This window comes from Bufo gargarizans, chromosome 1 (assembly GCF_014858855.1).
Source record: "Bufo gargarizans isolate SCDJY-AF-19 chromosome 1, ASM1485885v1, whole genome shotgun sequence".
Taxonomy (NCBI): domain Eukaryota; kingdom Metazoa; phylum Chordata; class Amphibia; order Anura; family Bufonidae; genus Bufo; species Bufo gargarizans.
This window is the reverse complement of record NC_058080.1, coordinates 372,501,417-372,525,444: the sequence shown is the minus strand read 5'-3', so window position 1 is coordinate 372,525,444 and position 24,028 is coordinate 372,501,417. Positions and strand designations below refer to the sequence as shown.

Genomic DNA, 24,028 nt, shown 5'->3' with positions numbered 1-24,028 from the left:
TGGAAGGAGGGACTAGGACAGCTCAGAAGCAAAAGTGTAGGGTACAAAATATACATAAACCTCTTAATTGTATGTATACTAATGCCAGAAGCCTGACTAATAAAACTGGGGAACTGGAATTAGTGATGTGTGAGGAGGACTATGACATGGGAATAGCTGAGACATGGCTGAATGGTATCTATGAACGGAGAGGGGGAGGGGGTCTGCCTTTATGCAAAGTCCAGTCTAAAGCCCACACTCCGGGAAGATATAAGTGAGGGACATGAACATGTGGAGTCACTGTGGGTAGACATACATGGAGGCAAAAACAATAATAAATTACTAATAGGAGTTTATTATAAACCACCTAATATACCAGAGTCCACAGAAAATCTGCTACTAAACGAGATAGACGAGGCAAATCATGATGAGGTGGTTATTATAGGGGACTTCAACTACCCATATATACAGTGGGAAACTGAAACTTGTATATCTCATAAAGGAAACAGGTTCTTGGCAACAACCAAAAACATTTACCTTTCTCAACTGGTTCAGGACCGACTAGACGGATGGTCGCACTGGACTTAGTATTAATCAAAAGACCTGACAGAACAACAGATGTGCAGGTCGGGGGACACCTGGGAAATAGTGACCATAAAGTAATACCCTTCCAATTATCATTCAAAAGAGTGTTTCTTCAGGGAGGAACAAAAATACCAAACTTCAAAAAAGCTAAATTTAGCCAACTAAGAGAGGCCATAGGCCCAACTAACTGGGACAAAGTCCTCAAAAATAAAAATACAGCCACAAAATGGGATATTTTTAATAGCATCCTAAAATCTAATTGTGAGAGTATCCTCTTTATGGGAATAAAAGGTAGAAAACCAAGAAAAAAAACACTGTGGATAAATAGAACTGTAAAGAAAGCAATAAATGAGAAAAATATAGCATTTAAAACTGGATGGTAGCAAGGAAGCACTGAAATACTATAAGGAAAAAAATAGAATATGTAAATAACTAATAAAAGCAGCCAAACTGGAGACCGAGAGATTAATTGCCAAAGAGAGCAAAACTAACCCTAAAATGTTTTTTAATGATATAAATGGTAAAAAGTATAAATCTGAAGGTGTCGGCCTCTACAGAGTAATTAGGGGGGAGTTGCAGAGAGCGATGAGGAGAAAGCAAAGCTAATAAAAAAAATATTCTCTATATTCACTGAAGAAAATAAACTGTCAGAAAAAATGCAGAATGTAAAAGTAAATTCCCCATTAAAAGTGCCCTATCTGACCCATAAAGAAGTACAGCAGCGTCTTAAAAATAATAAAATAGACAAATCGCCAGGACCAGATGGCATACACCCCCGTATCATAAGAGAATTAAGTAATGTCATAGCCAGACCCTTATTTCTCATATTTAAGGACTCTATACTGACAGGGAGTGTTTCACAGGATTGGCGCATAGCAAACGTAGTGCCGATATTCAAAAAGGGTGCAAAAACAACCTGGAAACTATAGTCCGGTAAGTTTAACACGACAGTTAAACTTACCGGACTATAGTTTCCAGGTTGTTTTTGCACCCTTTTTGAATATCGGCACTACGTTTGCTATGCGCCAATCCTGTGAAACACTCCCTGTCAGTATAGAGTCCTTAAATATGAGAAATAAGGGTCTGGCTATGACATTACTGTTTGATGGTTTTCTAAGAGATGCTATCTTGGAGTGCCTCAAGGAAAATAAGCAAATAACAGTATCAGCATGGCTTTAGGAGTGATCGGTCATGTCAAACTAATTTAATCAGTTTCTATGAGGAGGTAAGTTCTAGACTTGACAGCGGCGAAGCAATGGATGTCGTATATCTAAACTTCTCCAAAGCATTTGACACTGTACCGCATAAAAGATTAGTGCATACAATGAGAATTCTTGGACTGGAAGAAAATGTCTGTATCTTGGTAAGTAACTGGCTCAGTGATAGAAAACAGAGGGTGGTTATTAACGGTACACACACAGATTGGGTCACTGTCACTAGTGGAGTACCTCAGGGGTCAGTATTAGGCCTATTCTTTTGAATATATTTATTAATGATCTTGTAGAAGGCTTGCACAGTAAAATATAATGTTTTGCAGGTGGCACTAAACTGTGTAAAGTAATTGACAAGAAAGAGGACAGTATACTGCTACAGATGGATCTGGGTAGATTGAAGGCTTGGGCACATAAGTGGCAGATGAGGTTTAACACTGACAAATGTAAGGTTATGCACATGGGAAGGAATAATGCAAGTCACCAGTACATAGTAAATGGTAAAACACTTGGTAACACTGACATGGAAAAGCACCTCAAAATTTTAGTGAACAGCAAACTAAGCTTTAAAAAACAGTGTCAGGCAGCTGCTGCCAAGGCCAATAATATAATGGGTTGCATCAAAAGGGGCATAGATGCCCGTGATGAGAACATAGTCCTACCACTTTACAAATCACTAGTCAGACCATACATGAAGTACTGTGTACAGTTCTGGGCTCCTGTGAACAAGGCAGACATAGTAGAGCGGGAGAGGGTACAAAGGAGGGCAACGAAAGTAATAACTGGAATGGGGGGACTACAGTACCCTGAAAGATTATCAACATTAGGGTTATTCACTTTAGAAAGAAGACAACTGAGGGGAGATCTAATTACTATTATAAATATATCAGGGGTCCGTACAGAGATCTCTCCCATCATCTATTTATCCCCAGGACTGTAACTATGACAAGGGGACATCCTCTGCGTCTGGAAGAAAGAAGGTTTGTACACAAACATAGAAGAGGATTCTTTACGGTAAGAGCAGTGAGACTATGGAACTCTCTGCCTGAGGAGCCAGTGATTGTGAGTTCACTAAAAGAGTTCAAGAGGAGCTTGGATGTATTCCTGGAGTATAATAATATTACAGGCTATAGCTACTAGAGAGGGGTCGTTGATCCAGGGAGTTATTCTGATTGCCTTATTGGAGCCGGGAAGGAATTTTTTTCCCCTTAAGTAGGGAAAAATTGGCTTTTACCTCAGTTTTTTTTTTTTTTTTTGCCTTCCTCTGGATCAACGTGCAGGATAATAGGCCAAACTGGATGGAGAAATTTCTTTTGTCGGCCTTATATACTATGTTACTATTTTATTTCGGTAGAAAAACTGCAGTTATATGTGGTAAAATCTGTGGTATATGTGGTAAAATCTTTTGTGAATTATTTCGGTGGAAAAATACATTTTATTCAGCGTTTAGCGCTGCAGTTATGTGGTAAAATCTTTTGTGATTTTTTTGGGTGGAAAAAAATGAATTGTATCCAGCGTTAAGCGCTGCACTTGTATACAGTAAAATCTTTTGTGAATTATTTCAGTGGAAAAACAAATTTCCACCTCCTCCACTATCTTCCTCCTCTCTTCATTCTCATCCTCAACACATACACTGACTTGACACCCATCCCCAGCTATATATATAAGTAGTGCCAGCACCACTTAGGCCTCTTTCACACGGGCGAGATTTCTGCACGGGTGCAACGCGTGAGGTGAACGCCTTGCACCCGCACTGAATCTGGACCCATTTATTTCTATGGGTCTGTGCACATGAACGGTGATTTTCACATCTCTTGTGCGTTTTTCACGCAACGCAGGCACCATAGAAATGAATGGGGCTGCGTGCATCTGCAAGCAAGTGCGGATGCGGTCGATTTTCACGCATGGTTCCTAGGAGATGATTGGGATGGTGACCAGATCATTATATTATTTTCCCTTATAACATGGTCACCACAGGTCCTTTACCCAGGTCCTGAAGAAAGGATAAAGAAGAGAAGCCGGACTGCGCAAACAAATGGATTAAGGTGAGTTAAAAAATTTTTTACATTTTTTAACCCCTCCAGCCCTATTTTAGTAAGCATTCTGTATTAAGGATGCTATTTTTCCTTATAACCATGTTATAAGTGAAAATAATTACATCTATACAACCTTGAACCCAAACCTGAACTTCAGTGAAGAAGTTTGGGTCTAGGTACCACATTCATTTTTTTATCATGTGCGTGCAAAACACATTGCACCCGTGCGATAAAAACTGAACAACGGAACGCAATCGCAGTCAAAACTGACTGCAATTGCGTACCTACTCGCGCAGGTTTGCCACAATGCACCCGGGACGCATCCGGAGCCAAAACGTGATGCCAGTGTGAAAGAGGCCTTAGGGGCGAATAAAGGTAAATGACACAGCATAATAAAGGGAATTACAGCATGATACCACAATACATTTGATATGACATTTACCAACAGTTTAAAGTGCCCACATATAGCACATAGTGGGACACTGCATCAATATGAATCAGGCGTGGATCAGCCAGGATTTCCAAACACCAATGCCTGATGCATCCGACTAGATCATCCATGGCGCCACACCAACAATTTGACAAAAGAGACCGGTTTCTTCTGGCTACCTGCCTCAACTTCTATTCTGATGCTGTTACCCGCCTGATGCCACACATTTGATGCCAAGTGCTCCTTCTTTCACCCACCATCTTCAGCAGGTACTTGTATTGCCACCAACCTCCTCAGTATGTCACCTTGCCACTCTATGGCCTCCTGATGCTGCCGCCACCTCCAGACTCTGTCATTGTGCTGCTCTGTGGTCTTCTCATGCTGCTGCCAACTCCAGACTCTGTCATTGTGCCACTTTGTGGCCTCCTCCTAATGCTGCTGCTGCCGCCACCTCCAGACTCTGTCATTGTGCCTCTCTGTGGTCTACTCCTGATGCTGCTGCTGCCGCCGCCGCCTCCAGACTCTGTCATTGTGCCACTCTGTGGTCTGTTCATGCTGCTGTCACCTCCAGACTCTGTCATTTTGCCACTCTGTGGCCTCCTCCCTATGCTGCTGCCACCTCCAGACTATTGTGCCACTACTATTGTGCTACAGTAATTGTGCCACTCGGTGGCCTTCTCCTAATGCTGCTGCTGCTGCCACCACCTACAGACTCTGTCATTATGCCACTCTCTGGCCTTCTCCTAATGCTGCTGCCGACACCTACAGACTCTGTCATTGTGCCACTCTGTGGCCTACTTATGCTGTTGCCACCTCCAGACTCTGTCATTGTGCCACTCAGTGGCCTACTCCTAATGCTGCTGCTGTCACCACCTACTGGCTCTGTCATTGTGCCACTCTGCAGCCTAATCATGCTGCTGCCACCTCCAGACTCTGTCATTGTGCCACTCTGTGGCCTCCTCCTGATGCTGCTGCCTCCACCTCCAGACTCTGTCATTGTTCCGCTCTGTGGTCTCCTCATGCTGCCACCACCTGCAGACTCGGTCATTGAGCCACTCGGTGGCCTCCTAATACTGCTGCCACCTCCAGACTCTGTCATTGTACCACTCAGTGGTCTCTTTATGCTGCTTTCACCACACCAATATGTCATAGGTCCACTCTGTGGACTTCTCATGCTGTTCCCACCTTCCCTACTTCATGACTTGTCCACTATTTTGGCTTTTGGCCTGGCTGACATCATCATTTATTTGACACTTCTTCTGATCTGTATGGTCTTTTTTTTTGCCATTAGCAATACTGATGAATTATTGAGCAAATGCTGACCGAGTGAAGGCATATGCTCCACAGTTAGGATCCGTTTTTTCCGGGTAATTGTTCTGACGGATCAGAGAATGGAGAAAATTAATCAGTGACGTCAACACAAACTTACTGCTGACACCCTCTCCACTCTGTCGGTGGGCTCTATTTATATACTCATTTAATAGAACATGTTCTGTAGACATCTATGTGGAATCAGTTGACGACGGTGTAAGCTTCTTCTTGACGCTAACATCTACCTGTAAGGCTGAGTGAATACTTGAGTTATTTGGTCAGTTTTTGCTCCGTGACAGCCGAAATAAGTGAAGTAAGGAGTTAGTTTAAGAGCGACGCCTGTCATCTGCATGTCATACGGACTCGCAGTATTATTTCATTACCAAAGAAGACTCGTGTGCAAGGCACACTTTTCTACACCACTATAAAGGCTCTCAGCAGCCAGGAAATAGCCGTTTTTTAACGCGATTCGCAACAACAAATAAATTGGGATCGAAGCAAATTTCTCTGAAAAATTCTGTGAAATGGCTCAATCGAATCGAATTTTAGAAAAATTAGCTTATCTCTAATCATAATGCTACAGCTTCATTGCGTCAGTAGCTCTGAGCATTCATGATGGGTTAGAGTCTCAGAGGTTTCTTGTCAGACTCTTGATCAATTCTAGAGGAGAATGTAGTATGATTATATAGAAAGTTAGAAATGTGTGAAAACATATAGGAAACTACATATAAAGTACTGTTGAATAAATTCTCTTTCAAAGTTTGAGGATCCATAAGTAATTAAAAATATCTTTTGTATATGTGCATTTTCAAGGATTTTTTACCTTTGTCATTGATGTTTTAAAGTTATTATTACCTATCTGAGTATGAGTTTTCATTGATGAGCCAGCTGCCAGACACATCTCCTGGGAGAACAAAAGGATTGGGCTTTGCTATTCAATGTGCCTGATCCTCTGATCTCTCAGAAAGATGGGGACCCCAGAGCTCCCCGCACATACAGTATTAGATTGTTGGCCAGGTCCTTTGAAAACAGTGGGTTTGGCCATTGGTAATTTATTATCTACAATTTTCTATGCAGTGCAACCAGAGATAGGAAAATCTGGACATCTCCCTAATTATCCAACATGACAGAGTACATGCAGTAGTCCTTTCTTTCCAATGTGACCAATTGTTCATGAAGTGATTTTCGGAGCAGTTTAAAGTTAGATGTACATTGCCAGTCAGCTCGAGATCTCAAAGGGAAACTGCTGATAAATGTAATTGTACTAAACAATTGTAAATGTATAATTTTATAATTGTACTAGACATTAAGCCTGTTACAATAACGTAACAGGCGCTAGAACAGTAGTGCATAAACATTAGTAGGAACAGTGTATATTAAATGGCAAGGGGATGGCTTTCACTGACTGGTGGTGCTGAGACCGCTGGCAGCGACTGGTAGCTGAGACCGCTGGCAGCGACTGGTAGCTGAGACTGCTGGCAGCGACTAGTGGCTGAGATTGCTGGCAGCGGCTGCTGTCTGTGGCTGAGAGTGCTGGGACTGTGCGGCTCTGTGATGCGTGGACAGTAATGACGGCGCTCCGACGTAGAGATAATCTGCGAGCGGCGGTGGTAATTGGCCGGCGCGCAGGTGTGCAGTGTGTGGAGTGCTGTGTGATGATTGCTCTGTGCGCCACACATGCGCAGTTAAAGGATGGCTGAGACCTCCCCGTGTGATCAGCGCATTGGTGTGGGTAGCTCAGTTGTGTGTAGCGGAGGTGAATGGGCAGGGAGCTGGTGTAGGCGGCGTGTAGAACGCTGTGCGCTGATTGGTCGGCGCACTGCGCATGCACAGTTTAATTATGGGCACACACACACGGAGCATGCACACAGGGCTTTTATTATGTATAATGTGTTTATTGTGTATAATGATGGGGGTTGGAGTATAATATGTATATAATAATGGGGGGTGTAATATGTATATAATGATGAGGGCTGTAGTGTAATGCAGGGGGTTGGAGTGTAATATGTATACAAGGATGGAGTTTGGAGTGTAATACATGTGTAATGATGTGATCAGTCTCCGGTATTGTACACCGATATAAGGTTGTCCGGTGAAGAATACGCTGCAGCAGGCGGCAGATGTAGGGCCCGGATCCCGGGGTGTGAGGCGGCTGCAGAGGAAGCCGGAGGGGGAGGAGGATTGAAAATTTAATTCAGCAACTGGCGACTGTCTGTGGGGTTTACCTCAGCACCATAGTGAGGGCAAGAGAGGATGTAGGGCATAAGTGGTATCATCATGGGCGCAGATACATACTGCATACTGCAAGTACAGCTATATGACTGTATACCCACAATATATATACAGAGCATACTGCAAGTACAGCTTATATACGTGTAACATATATACATATGGTGTGGTGCATTCATCCTCCCTCGCCCTCACCCTTGTGCTGAGGTAAAGTTTCCTGCCGGAGGTGTGCTGTGCGTCCACCAGTGAGAAGAATGGCGGTGCCCTAGGTGAGAAGCCTCATAGAGCGGAGCCGGCATCGGGCGGAGAGACGTTAGTGTGGTCCAGCTTGCACCTCGCTATTGTCAGCCCCGGAGCCTGTGTGCAGAGTTGACTGGCAGCGATAAGCGCAGCATTTCCCCTTCCTTCCTCCCGACGCCTCCTCCCTCCCGCAGCCGCTCCTGTAGTGTGTGCCGCCTCGCTGATGCTCTCTCCGCCGCCACTGTCACCCAGCGCCGGGGACAAAGCATGGAGCCGCCCGTCCGCCCCACTCCTCCTTCGCCCCCCGTGTGTGTGGTGGGGAACCTGCAGATATCCAAGACGCTGCAGCAGGCGGCGGTTACAGGGACCGGATTGATTGGACCCTGGGAAAGAGGGAGAAAACAAGTGCCGCTGCAGCATTCATGGGTCCATACTTTATTAACTAGGTAGCAGGGCATGTAGGGCATACATGGGGGATGTCCTTGCACTTACTATTATTTCTGGCGTCGCTCCGTTGCGTCGCTGTGGTTACATTCTCCTGCACTGTATGCTAAGTAGCAGCATCAGAATACCAGGGAGGAGACATCAGCTTTTCTCCCAGGGAGAAGGTGATTTTAATTTTTTTTCTCCTGGTTGTGACATTTAGCGCTGCGCAGGGAGAAGGAACTCCCACAGAGAAAAGCTGATGTCTCCTCCCTGGTGTTCCGATGCTGTTACTTAGCATACAGCGCAGGAGAAATAATAGTAAATGCAGGGACATGCCCCATATATGCCCTACATGCCCTGTTACTTAGTTAATAAAGTATGGACCCATGAAAGGTCCTCCAGTGCCTAGTGGGGCTCAAGAGGCAGTTGCTTTGGGCCCCCCAGGAGCAACTGGGCCCGGGGCAGCGGACCCTTTTGCCCTGCGTTAAAAACGGCCCTGACAGAAACAAAGCTCTCTGCTCCTCCGGCTTCTCCTCCACTAGTCACATGGGCCGATGACATCAAGAAGGTCCTTTAGCCCAGTACAAAACTCCATCCACCCTGTTCTGAGTCCAATTGTCTGCATTGCTGGGGTAAGCTGCCCTAGAATTTAGAACAGGCAGTTTAATGAAAACCAGGACACAGCTGCAGGAGTGAGCGGGCACAGTGGGCCCGTCCAGGAGCAGTGGGCCCCGACACTTGCCCGGGTGTGCCTGGTGCTGACGCCGGCCCTGCATAGGCTCGTGCTGTTTCCTAGTGTGCAAGCACGGCCACCGGTGCTGGGTTGCAGGATGGTCATAACCATGGATATGAGCAGTGAATAATTTGATGGAAAAATTAATCCAGACAGTAAAGGAAGCAATATGGACAAACACAATACATTACTAAGTGCCTTGTATTAACTTTCTCTACATGATAAATGCACTTGCTGAAGTGACACAACCCCTTTAAATCTTTGTTGAATTTGATGAGATATTTTGTAAATGCTGTAAAAGCTATGATCTTTAATAGATTCATTAATTGTAGGCCCAGCCATTGATAAAGTCCTCCTACGGTGTATATATGCATAATTCATTCAATGGTAATGCAACTCTTAGAATTTCTGATAATAGTTAATATTTAAAAGCACAGACACAATCATATATTTAATTAAAGTACACGGGGGGAAGATTTATCAAAACTGGTGTAAAGTAAAACTGGCTTACTTACCCCTAGCAATTAATCAGATTCCACCTTTCATTTTCCAGTTCTTCTTGAGAAAATGAAAGCTGGAATCTGATTGGTTGCTAGGTTCTAGTAGCCAGGTTTTCTTTAAACCAGTTTTGATAAATCTCGTCAAAGAAGAATGTTCCGAGTAGGCTTTCACTGAATAACATTTCTAAACCTTGTAATACTTAGCTGGAAGAATTATAACTGGATTAGCACCTTTTTTGTGGCCACAAATATATTAGATTTTATTTTTAGGAATCTTAAGGAAAAATAAAATTTGCAGGTCTAACTTATTTGCAGGCAGTGGGCCGGAATCAGGAACCAGTAAAATACAGAACGCTCTTGGCCATATCCTGCGGATTCAGTATGTCTTGGAAGAGGCTTGTGCTGTTTGGAAGCATTGTCCTGTTAAGCCCTGAGTGGTATTGTGGGGTTATTTTACTAAACCTGACTGATTTCCTCATATTACCAGAAAACCTTTATTTTTACCCTTGTGGATTTTATCAAAGACCTTTCACAAAGTCTAGTGTGAGTGTACTTTTTACATTTTTAATGCCCATTCATCCCAATATTTAGGTAGAATATGTATACTGGCTCTACCTGTTCCGTTCACTGTAATGCAAACCTTTGGGGAAATGTATGAAGCTGTCTAAGAAAAACTATATTTATTGTCTATAACAACCAATCACAGCACAGCTTCCATTTCTTTCAGAACTCAGAAACATCAAATCTGTACTATGATTGGTTGATATTAGCAACAAAGACAGCTTTTCTTTTAGACAGTTTCCATATTTCTTACCCTTTTATATGAGTAAGGTTTTGCCTGATATAAAAGGTACTTGACATTTTGTGCTAAGCCTCTCTCCTTGTTTGACACATTTGTAAAAAGTTTAAGAAAGTGTCTACAACAGGTTAATAAATGTGGCATGTATGCCTGCCTTTTTTTATTTGGGCCAGAATTCTGGCGCAGTTTGATTAGTAAATCTCCCCATGTGTCAGGATTCTTAAACAAAGCCTTTTCTACATAGCCACTGTACTATGGGGGAGATTTATCACAACTGGCTTAGTTGCCCATAACAACCAATCAGATTCCACCTTTCATTTTTAAGCGCTCCTTTGGAAAATGAAAGGTGGAATCTGATTGGTTGCTATAGGCAACAGCAGATTAATATAGCTCCCCCACTGATTTTGATAAATTGCTACTTAGAGATAGCATAGGATCTTCTGTACTATCATGGTGGCAAATGACCCCTTCCAAACTTAATAAATGACCCATAGTATCTAATAAATGATGGCATTACACCTTGTTATTGGAATAAAAATGTCTGCAATGCTTTATTAAGGGTAACCTTAAATAACACACTTTAATTGACCAATAAATTAATAATAATTAAAAACGTACATTTCATTAAATAAATAACCATTCAAAATTCCAATAATTGCCGAAATCCACTCAGCTATTGCTGAGTATACAGCCCCTCTAATAAAGCAAAGCGACATACAAGAAAAAAATAAGAGAGGGAGGGCGGGGCGACAATCCAGTCTTCTTAAAACTGGCCCAGAATCGCCACCGAACCCCACATTTAAGGACAAATTTTTTCCTGCCGTTGACATAAACACCAATCAGCTGTCCGGAAATCTTCCCCAGCAACAAACTGCACCAATCAGTGAAGATCCTTGGCTGTCATAACAAAATCAGGTGAGAACGGCTAAAACCAGCTGATGCTGGACGAACCTTTTCAACCTGAGGTAAACCTGTCAAAAAAGAGCGGGAAAACAAAAAAAAGGGGGGGGGGCAGGAAACCATGCAACATACTAACATATGGTCTGATCGCTATGAGACCTCAGCACACTTTTTGTCAAGTGGCTTTTGTGGGTGCACATCTCCTGACAAGGTCCTTCCACACCTGGAGTAAATAAGTAACCCATATTAGTGGTTTGGAGACAGAACACCAGAGTCAGAAAGTAGCTTTGTATTCAATCTTTATTTTGCCAGTGGTATAATCTAATGACATTTATTGCTTATAGCCCGGCCAGACCTCCTCGGCGTCTTCCTCGGCACGGTCTGGGGTCTTCTAAAAACCAGTGTCGCTGGTGTTGGAGGATCCGGAGGCCCTTGAGCATGCTCGTTGATGCGTTACTTGGGTTCGTTGTGGGACCCTGTAGATGTATTCTGATTCGTAGTCTTGGCAGTCTCATAAAAAATTGGTGCGTTTCCTATCTTCCAAGTTCCTCTTGAAGAAGTTTATCTTCTGGGTCAGATTAGTTTTAATATTAGCACTTTCTTCATCAGCAATATTGCCAAACAGGGTGTTTTCTAGTCTGGTGTTCTCCTCTTTGGTTTTCCTGATCTGCCAATGTCACGGCATGAAGTTCCAGTGCAGTCACTTTTTTCTAAGTTTTTTCAAGGGCTGAAACAGATATGTTCGAACCTGGATTAGTCAGGAACTTGTTTGATGCTGTCACACTTGCAGTGATTCTTAGTGCATCTTCTTCCGTGTAAGAGAAAGTACCACTGGTATCTCGTGGAATATTAAATAGCGACATTAAGGAAAAAATGCGCAGCAGCCTAGGACGGTGTCACGAGTTTTCTGGGTGGATCCAATATCTTCTGATCGCTATGAGACCTCAGCATACATTTTGTCAAGTGGCTTTTGAAAGTGCTAATATTAAAACTAATCTGACCCAGAAGATAAACTTCTTCAAGAGGAACTTGGAAGATATGAAACGCACCAAATTTTTACGAGACTGCCAAGACTACGATTTAGGATACGTCTACAGGGTCCCACAACGAACCCAAGTAACGCATCAACGAGCACGCTCAAGGGTCTCCGGATCCTCCAACACCAGCGACACAGATTTTTTAGAAGACCCCAGACCGCGCCGAGGAAGACACCGGAGGTCTGAGCGGGCTATAAGCAATAAATTTCATGAGATTATACCACTGGTAAAATAAAGATTGAATATAAAGCTACTTGCTGACTCTGGTGTGCTGTCTTCAAACCACTAATATAAGATACTAACATATGGTGTCATTGCCCTCATGTGTCCCCCAAGCGAAACGCTCTTGGGGGCCTGTACATTCTGTTATCCCAATTGCTGAGTTATCACTACATTATGATACCTTAAAGAGGACCTTTCACTTGTATAAACTATGTGAACTGAGTATGCTGCCATATAGTATGCGCTGGCCAATCGCAGTGCACAGCTTACAGCCTGGGAGTTTTTTTCTCCCAGGCTGTGAGCTGTGCACTGCGATTGGCCAGCGCTGCAGCCTAGGAGAAGGAGACGCCCACAGGACAAGGGAAGACCCGCCTACTATAACTTAAGGAGCAAAGGTACCGGCGCCCGGGGATAATAGTAAGTGCAGTGAGATCCCCGGGCGCCGCTCTATATGGTAGCATACTCAGTTCACATAGTTTATACAAGTGAAAGGTCCTCTTTAACTAAATTAGGTACTATTATTTGTAGGGTATCCAGTCAATTTCTCACTGTAATCCATTATGGGTGACTAAGGGCTTCATATATTCTTCTTAAAGGGAATCTGTCACCATAATTTTTTGCCAGCTAAAACCTAGATAGCGACACATATGCTTTTTTTTTTCCTAAATTGTTATTGTTTTCCAATTGTATATATAGTTTTTTTTTTATTCTATATCCTGAACATGATGATGGGGCCTGCCATGTTGATCTGCTGTTAACAGCATTTAGAGCAGAGGTAGGCAATCTCTGGTACTCCAGCTGTTGAGAAATTACAACTCCCAGCATGCATACTTGCTCTGCTCTTCTAAGAGCTCTCACAAAAATGAATGGAGCATGCTGGGAATTGTAGTTTCACAACAGCTGAAGTGCTGAAGGTTGCTGACCCCTGATTTAGAGAGATGCTTTATAACAGCCACCATAGGACATAGATACATTGATCAGGATAAGACTAATTGAATTCAATGAGAGAGTTTCCTATGCATGCTCTGTGACCTGTACAGAGATCAGAAGTAGATAAGCTGTGCTATCACCTAATGTGAATGATGGATTATATGTTCTTATATATAGAGGTGATATCTGTCATTGCAATCTTGCCTGTTATCATAAGGAGATGACTGCTGAGAAATGATCTGTACAGACCAAGAAGTAGGGCCTATTATTAGGCTTAGTGGCCAGTATGAAAACTGCAGGATTTTTTGAATATACATATTTATTTAAACAATAGGTCATTTTCTGATGACACATGTTGCACCAGAATTATGCAGTAAAATGCACCAAAAAGAATGGAGTTTTGATTTGCACCAAATATATCAACTGTTTTCTCCCAAATTTTCACCATAAAGAATGCATCAGGCCAGAAATTAATTATAAATGTCAAAGTGAGCGGGGATATCAAATTGGCGCATATTACGCCTGATTTATCATCCACTTATCATCAGAAATGGCTCTAGTTTTTGCAGACAATTAAGCCAGCTTATGTGGTGATGGTTTGTGTAAAAAGTGAAACCAACTCGTGGTGAGAACAAGTGATGAGTAAGTAGTAAAACAGGATGCATTCATGTTTCCTGATATGAGCTAAAAAAAACTGTGTTCTGTCAGTAAACGTTCCAAGTGTGAAAAAAAGTCGCAATTTACCAATGGAAATGTCGCAAATATGCTTCAAAAGTCGCAATTATGTTTCAAAAGTCTCAAGTGTAGTCTAGCAGGGGGGTGGCTGAAATTTTGTATTTTGGTTTAAAAAAAGTCGCATTTTAGTGCTGTTGGTGTTAAAATCAAGTTGACATTTTAAAAAGTCATATTTTACAAGTGGAGTGCGCCTTTGGATATATGAGGTGAAACGCCATTATTGATACATGTCCCCCATTCTCTTTATGTTTGGTCTGCAGTTGAGTAACTTATTTTTCTCCTTGATATCATGCAGCGTATTTTGGGATTTGTACTGTGCAGCACCTGACAGACGGGAGACCTGTGAACACTCCAGTGAAGCCAAGGCGTTCCACGACTATGTAAGTTAGCACCCCCTACTACCCTTATGTGAACTTGTTATTTCAGTCATTCATATGGTTTCTGTTGCTCTATAATGCAATGAACTGCAGATGATAAAATACTGCTTTTTGATGTGGGCAGTGTACATTATGTGAGTATAGAATTTGCTCATCCACAGTATACACATTGGTGACATTAATTAAAGGGTTACGTGGAAAATATCTGCACAAAATGATGTCTATTTCTTTTCTTTTTTTTTTCTTGATTCACTAAAATGTAACACACTTTTTTTTTTTTGTATTTTCCCCCAATTTAACCACATTTTACTGATCTTTTATGAGACTCTGGTTGAACGTAGAAAAACAGCTGGAATGGCTTAAGAAGAAAAAAAAGAGACAGCAGTATGAGCCAAGGAAAGCCTGTTGCGTGCAGCTATTGTACTTGGCTGTGGCACATTTGTGTATGATTCAGGCCGAACATATATTCTAGTGGGCAGGCTGTGGGCTCTCTGTTTAATTGGAACCTCGGCGGGTCAGGAAATGTAATCCCTATGGAAGCTTGGTTAAAAATTCTGCAGTCAACATCCATGTATTCAGTTAACTCTTCCTGTACTGGAGCTATGTGTTGGCTTTATTATAGCCACATTCTCAAATATTCATTTCATATGTTTGATTTCTCATCCATTGCTTTTCGTTATATCCTGTACAATGGATATATTTAAGGTGGAAAACTAAATCAGAACCCTTCTAGTCTGGCCTAATCACTAACTTTGTAATTAATTAAGCACTTCCTGTTTGCAAGTCTAGGCTCCTGGGGATAAGTTGATTCTAATGTGGCCGATTTCTGTGACCCCCGTACTCCACTGTTATCACAGGGAAAACCTCTGACCAGTTGCTTGATTTCCCTACAGTGGCAGCGGTTCATTGCAGGGCACTCATTAACATCAATAGGCATCCATTGATTTCTATGGTTGTCTGCTGTTCTTTAGAGCAGAGAGTGAGGAACCCCTTCTATTAGCTCAGCATGCGCTGTTAGGCCAAATGAAAGGGGTTTTCTATGGCAAATAATTCCTTTATAGGATTTTGTGAACCCCCGAGAGGATATAAAGGTAGACCATGCCTACTTAATCATTAGAGTAATGACTTGCCTAACTACATTAAACTTCACTATGCCATCATGTTCTATGTGAGACATGCACAATCACAAAGCAGTGAAGGGACTTTATTAAGTCATGGGTGCCAATTTTTGGTATAAAAAGTCCAAATTATGGCACAAATATTTGCCCAATAATTTTGTCACTCATTGTGGGGAGAGGTTATCGGGGAGGGAGCACGGCTAGCATCTTTCTTGCAGACCAACTGCAAAGACAGAAAGTAGTGCAAATTGCAGCACAAATCTATGCCTATCCCTTTATGTCTTTAGGACATCCTAAGTTGCACAACCTTCATTGAGATGCACACCTTATAAGATATCTTACATTTGTACATTTTGCCTCAACGCTCTATGCAGGGATCGGCAACCTTCGACACTCCAGCTGTTGTGAAACTACATGCACACTTGCTCAGCTGTTCTTGGAGCTTCCATAGAAGTCAGCGGAGCATGCTGGGAGTTGTAGTTTGACAACAGCTGGAGATTGCTGACCCCGACACTACAGTCTTACTAAACCTCCCCCAATATTGTGCCAAACGTGCATTAGATGTTCTACCAATAACAGTCTGATCTGCCAGAATGCACCATCTTGTCCATGAATTTTATATCAAGCTTGTTGTCTTAAGGAACTTTTTGTTATGTACAGGCAAGCAATGTGACCACCTTTCTGTCACTCCCCCCTCCATCTTTCTCCTCTAAAATATCAAGATACTTTTTGGAAATTTGTCAACGAGAGCCGGACCGAATGAATAATGTATTACACAAAAATTCTACTTCAGTTATGTTCTATCTAGGATGTGATCATAATTACGGTAATTTCTTTCAGTTTGCAGCCATCAAGTGGCTCAGTTTGAACACAGTATATGTAAAACCTAGCCGTCATTAATCCTGATTTTTATGAAGGAATCGTTTTACTTAAAGATGTTTGTTGAGGACTGTTTTCCCATTAATACGGACACAGGTTTTTACACAAATCTAATTTCTGTAACCAAGATTTCTATTTAAAAAAAAGCAATTTTTGCAATGTATGTGGAGCTAAATTGCTATTTTGTTGGTACAGAGATAAGGTTTTAAATAGGTGGAAACCTATTTTAGGAAAATGTAAGTTTGGCTGTTTTCAAGAACTTTGAGGTTCTAATTTAAGCTTTTGGCTATGATACTGGCTTCTTCAGCTTCTCCCTCTGTATGATGTGTTTTTAGTGGAAATAGGGACCAGATCACACATTCTTAGGAGCTCTATTACTCTACTAGAGTGTCATATTTATAACATTGTACATGATCAGAGGCCTTTAAGTAAGTGATTTTTACTATTCAATGTTTTATTCACCACCTCCAGCTATATAGTTGACAAAAAAGTCCCTGGCAAGACAAAGAAAGGCAAAGAATGTTCCCACAGGCAAATATTCCTCTTCTGGAGAGGAATATGCCTTTCACATGAAATCACCAACTCTGCAGAAGCATTAGGCATAGAATCAAAGTCGACTATATATATATGTGTGTGTGGATATTCTGTGAAGGATATGCAAAGAAATAAGCAATGGCTGCAAAATTTACAGGGGTTCACTTACTTTCAAGCAGCAAAGTTCATTTCTGCATTCATGTTATTTCACCTTTACTTTAGTAAGCTGTGTTTTTGCCACGTTACTAGGCCATAGTATAATGAGAGATCATGTAGACAGCGCTCTCCTTAATTTTGATTAACTTCCTGTTAGCAGGTTATTAACCACAGGGTCAGTGAAGACTGAACTTTATGTGTGTTTATGCTGTATGGATGAGATATAACGAGTTCTGAATGAATCGAGTGAAACTGTGATCTATATTAAGTTTTGAAAGGGAATGTGAAAGAAATCTGAAATGGAAAGGGACTAAGTCTGGTTTCACATTTGCGTTTGCCGATACGGCAGGCTGTTACGGCCGGGAGCAGCCTGCCGGATCTGGCGTTGCCAGATGCTACCGGGATGCCATCTGGCCCCATTAACTATAACAGGGTTTGGTGGTGATCTGGATGCAATCCAGCAAAAGTGCCAAGAATTGCATGCAGTGGTTTTTATCCAGCCGATTTGCGGCATTATATTCCAGAACAGGCTGCTGGCAGTGTGAAACAAGTCTAAGATTTAGTAGCAATTCCACAAAAAAGTTCCCTTCAGCTTTCCTGACATGTCTGTTTAAGGGTGCATTCACATGACCTTTGCCTCTGAATTTTGGCAAGGACGCCTTTGCTGAAATGTCACCAGCGGCTGGGTGTTTTTATTTTTATTTTGCTGGTTTCTTCCTCCATTTATTTCAGTGCTTTGAACCATAGCTCCTCCATCTTCAGCGCTGCCTCCCATTGAAATGAATGGAAGGCAGAATGGACGCAGTTGCTGGCCGGACAAGTAGCAAGCAACTGCTAACAGCCATGTCAGAATTCTGCAGGTAAAAAAACACCACGTGAACAGCCCCATAGTATTTGCGATATGCAATACACAGATACTGGCCGTGTGCTTGCCTCATCACATTGCGCAACTATTGACTTCAATGGGTCTGTGGTCTTGCAGCAAATTATAGGAGATGTTGTATTATTTGCAGCGTAGCCGCACATCTGCGGAAGCAAACGGAAGACCTTAATTGTTCCTTTCTTATGCGCATCTGTGCGGCCAAGACACAAAAGATCTTACTGCAACATGTGGTCTACAGACCCATTGAAGCTCACGTGGCCGGAATCTGGTCGTGTAAATTCTGCCTTAGTAAAATACTGAAATAATCATCCTAGAGTATATTTTTTCTTAGAAGTCTACTTTCTTCTGTTCCTCCAAATTTTTCTCCTGTAAACGGGTGTTGACTTCAGGGCTGGGACAAGGTCCACCACCAACAGAGGCTGAGCTGCCCAAGTGTGCCCCCCCCAACTTGTGGAGTCTTTACTAAATACTTACTGTTGTAATCACACATAAATATGCACTGTTTAATGTACCAATTAAGTATAGCTGTAAACAAATGCACAACCTCTTTAGATCCATATAAAGATAGAAAAAAAACAAAAACAAGTCATATAAGACAATAACCACATAATCTTAATATAAATAAACATAATCCTGTCAACAAGACAGAATAAAAACTAGAACTAGCAAGTTTTGCAGGGGTACGGGTAGATGGGGTGGTAGGACAAGGGCTGATGGGGGAAGGGGGGCTGGGTTAGATCATCTAACCCCCCCTCCACCCATCAGCCTTCAACCCCCTCCATCTACCCCACCAGACATTTAGATGTTTTTTATTCCTGCAGCTTTAATGCTCTGATGATCACTGATCAGTAGATGACTCAAGTCAAGCCCCCCCCCCCCCCCCCCCCCCGCTATTTAGATATATATGTTTGTTATTAATCATCATCCACCCCAAAAATCTTTGGTAATCTGAAGCATTACCAATAATCTGACAAAAAGGCTTTCATTATTAGCCACCTCTGTAATTTCTTCTATTGCTTGTCCACATTAACAGCAGATATGTTTACAAACTATGGTGGACATACATGGAAACCCAATTCCTAGAGTACAAAATGACCAGTGAACCATGGATAGTATGCTCATCTCTGGCTTAGCTCGAGGTCAAGGAAGAGTAGCAAGAATTATCTCACACAACAGGTCACCTTGTGCTGTCTCACACGTTAAATGTATGAGCTACAGAGGGGATTCAGTTCTCCTCGTGAAGCTGTATTCTATTAAAGATCATGTGAGCTTGGTTCCAGGGTGTTGCTTTGTATTATAGGCACTGATTCTCTTGCTGGGAGCTCATAAGTGAACCTCTGCGTGCCTGTGGAATAATTTATGTTAATGCTCTCTTGGAATGTGGTGGCTATAAGACCTGCATAGATAACTATGTGATAGATCATTTGTGTGATTTCAGTTTTCTCCTGTTAAAGAAGTAAACGCTAAACTAATGAATTATCTTAGATTTTAAAAAAGAGTCTGTGTTATGCACGATTATAATTCCTCAGTTTAACCTGCTAAATTATGTGGCCTTTGGTCATCTTATGTTGACAGGGCTTCAGCTGCACGTGAACACCACAACATCTGCCTGTGCCCATAAGGTTCTTCCATGTAACAAGCTAATTATCTAATCTGGTCTTAAACTATCTGTGTCAAAATTTGACACATCTGGTACGTAGAGAACATTAGGGTATGTTCACACAGAAAGATTCACATCAGAAAAACTTGACATATTTTTTCTGTGGAATCTGTGGCAAAGAAAATCGAGGCTAAGATTTTTTAAACAGATTTTCAGTTTGCATGCTGGAGAGCCACATGCGAGTGGTTCTACATAGTATTTATGCGTTATCTGTGGCAAAAAGGCTATACTCTTTTTTTTTTTTTTTTTTTTTTTTTTTCACACTGTGGATTTTGGTGGGAGGCAGACTACACCTGGTGTCCATGCCAAAATTCATGTCAACCATTTGCCACTTGAACAGACCCTTAGGATTCATTTTCTTTCATGCTTGTTGGTAGCCAACTTTTGTACACAGTGTTCAGCTATGAAGAGCAAAAATCCAGCTCAGTTTCGCAGAGGTTAAAACGGTACTTTATTTAAGCGGTTAAAAATACATCCAGTATAACCACTCTTAGTCTATGCGTTTCGGGCTACCAGGAATGTAAGCCCTTACTCATAACATATTCAGCTATATATTAGGGTTTGCCCTGAGTTCATAGTCACATAAGTATTGATTTTTCTTTTCTGATTGAAACAGTAAAAAATCTGAAGTGCCATGTATAGGAACCAAAGCAACCTATTTGTCATATATGTATACCCACTGTCCTTTGTTTTGTCATTATAATGAATAAAGTGGCCTCTCTTATTTTTGTATATTCTAAAACTTGGATTTATACCTGGCAGTGTAGCCTTAAAACAGCTCTGATTGCTGGCACATCTGGCTATGGCAGGGTTAATGCCATCAGTTGTGTACAGGATTTTCTAAGATTTTCCTCGCTCAAGAACTGGCCGCTGTCCCAGATGGAATGATTTCAGATGATGGAAAGATACAGAGTACTGTGTTTGTCCAAGACGATATTGCAAAACTGCTAGTACTTTGGGTACAGGTAACAAAGTGCATCTGGCCAGCACAAGCATTCCTGTCCTTGAAATGCTCTTCAGACATCTCAGTGCATGAATGTGACTTCCTATCACATATTTTTCCTGAACGTGTTATCGTGTTTGCAAAACAATCTCATAGTACAAGTAACAAGGACCATTAAAAAGGATATCATAGGAATTACCATGGATAAGTACTATTATACTTGTATGTAGATGTGTACAAGTCATTAGGAAAGGGAAATGAGAGAGGGTTCAGAAAAGGGCAACTAAAGTAATAACTGGAATGGGTGGACTACAGTACCCTGAAAGATTATCAAAATGGGGTTATTCACTTTAGAAAAAAGACGACTGAGGGGAGATCTAATAACTACAGTACAGACCAAAAGTTTGGACAGACCTTTTCATTCAAAGAGTTTTCTTTATTTTCATGACTATGAAAATTGTAGATTCACACTGAAGGCATCAAAACTATGAATTAACACATGTGGAATTATATATCGAACAAAAAAGTGTGAAACAACTGAAATTATGTCATATTCTAGGTTCTTCAAAGTAGCCACCTTTTGCTTTGATTACTGCTTTGCACACTCTTGGCATTCTCTTCTCTTGATGAGCTTCAAGAGGTAGTCACCTGAAATGGTTTTCACTTCACAGGTGTGCCCTGTCAGGTTTAAGAAGTGTGATTTCTTGCCTTATAAATGGGGTTGGGACCATCAGTTGCGTTGTGGAGAAGTCAGGTGGATACACAGCTGATAGTCCTACTGAATAGACTGTTAGAATTTGTATTATGGCAAGAAAAAAGAAGCTAAGTAAAGAAAAACGAGTGGCCATCTTTACTTTAAGAAATTAAGGTCAGTCAGTCCGAAAAATTGGGAAAACTTTGAAAGTAAGGGCTATTTGACCATGAAGGAGAGTGATGGGGTGCTGCGCCAGATGACCTGGACTCCACAGTCACCCGACCTGAACCCAATCGAGATGGTTTGGGGTGAGCTGGACCGCAAAGTGAAGGCAAAACGGCCAACAAGTGCTAAGCATCTCTGGGAACTCCTTCAAGACTGTTGGAAGACCATTTCAGGTGACTACCTCTTGAAGCTCATCAAGAGAATGCCAAGAATGTGCAAAGCAGTAATCAAAGCAAAAGGTGGCTACTTTGAAGAACCTAGAATATGAAATATTTTCTGTTGTTTCACACTTTTTTGTTATGTATATAATTCCACATGTGTTAATTCATAGTTTTGATGCCTTCAGTGTGAATCTACAATTTTCATAGTCATGAAAATAAAGAAAACTCTTTGAATGAGAAGGTGTGTCCAAACTTTTGGTCTGTACTGTATGTATAAACATATCAGGGGTCAGCACAGAGATCTATCCCATCATCTATTTATCCCCAGGACTGTGACTGTGACGAGGGGGCATCCTCTGCTTTTGGAGGAAAGAAGGTTTGTATGCAAACATAGAAAATGAAGAAAATTGGCTTCCACCGCATGTTTTTTTTTTGCCTTCCTCTGGATCAGCTTGCAGGACAATAGGTTGAACTGAATAGACATATGTCTTTTTTTCTGCCTTATAAGCTGTGTTACTTACTATATCACATCCCAACCTATCCCTTGGATTGACACATATGAAGTGAACTAGATAGTAAACTTCCGAAATGTCCGACAAGTTGCCATATCTTCACTGAGACTACAGCAAGATCATTATGCCGTACTTAAATATTAAAGTTAATGGTATTCTTAAGTTTCATAGTGTGATAGCTTATAGAGGCTGCTACTATGAGTTTGGTTCTCTCTAATTGCAATTAGCTACAGTATATAATAAATTATTTGGAATTTTTAGAGGATTGCAATGTCCTAAAGATTCTATGAATTTGTTAAATGGTTATGATGTTCTTTAGCTTTAATGATGAATTTACTTTCAGTTATACTGTTACATATCTGTTCTCAGTGATCCGGCATTTTAAAGCAGTGCTGGGTTATAGATGAGCTGCTTTGGTTTCAAGATGCTCACCCAAGCATTTGATTTCTAGAGAAACAGCTAAAACAAAGTCGCCTGGAGCCACCTCCTGCCTCCTGCTCTGAGCATCAAAGCGGGGCACCATTTGGTACAAAACGTGAAATTGAGGCAGGCCTCCCAGTGTCATGACATTGCATTGTACAAATATGGGCAGAGCAGGCACACGGTGAGCTCTCTGCCAACAGGGGAACCGTTTGGTGTTGTTGCTGTGATACTGATCAAACTGGGAGGTAATGGCTATGTCAGAGAAGGGGGAACAGACTTGCAGTGGCAGCTGGCAGATCAGTGGTAACAGCAGGGATTGAATAAACTGGGGACATGCGGGAGCAGGCGGGGGGAGAAAAGAAAGAGAGGAACCCACTGTGAGCTGCAGAAAAACCTTACTCCTGAGACCACAAACATATTACTGAACCTGAGAGATATTGTTTTTGCAGAGATGCAGTTCTGCTTTTCAGATACTGTGTATGGTCACAGCTTGACTGTTACACGGCATCAGTGGATTTTACTTGTTCACATGTCCCCATATTGAGCTCATGAATATACTTTATTAAGGTGTTTTCACATTCAACATTTATTATATATATAGCATACCATGAACTGTTAGATACAGTAATAATACATGTTAATTGATGTTTAACCACTTCCAGACCGGGCCATCTGCCCCCTTCCTGACCAGGCCTAATTTAGCAAATCTGACACGTGTCACTTTGTGTGGTAATAACTTTGAAACACTTTTACTTATCCAAGCCATTCAGAGATTGTTTTCTCATTACACCTTGTACATCATGCTAATGGTCAATTTTAATCGATATGTTTTACCTTTATTTGTAAAATAAAAATCCAAAAGTTACCGGAAATTTTAAATAATTCACTGTTTTCTAAATTTGAATCTCTCTGCTTTTAAAACAGAAAGTAATACCTCATAAAATATTTATTACTTAACATATCCCATATATATACTTTATGTTGGCATCATTTTGTAAATTACATTTTATTTTTTTAGGACGTTAGAAGGCTTAGAATTTTAGAACCAATTCTTAAAATTTGTAAGAAAATTTCCAAAACCAACTTTTTAAGGACCAGTTGAGGTCTGAAGTCCCTTTGTGGGGCTTACACAGTGGAAACCCCACATAAATGACCCCATT

General features: G+C 41.5%; 1 protein-coding gene across 1 annotated transcript in view; it reads left to right on the top strand.

The window, feature by feature from the left end:
* The window catches only part of LOC122920408 (single-stranded DNA-binding protein 3-like), a 443,360-nt gene that overhangs the window by 134,441 nt on the left and 284,891 nt on the right, over nucleotides 1-24,028 (top strand). The window contains exon 4 of the mRNA XM_044269882.1: nucleotides 14,599-14,683. Coding sequence (XP_044125817.1) covers nucleotides 14,599-14,683 — 85 coding nt within the window. The remainder of the gene's footprint in view (nucleotides 1-14,598; nucleotides 14,684-24,028) is intronic.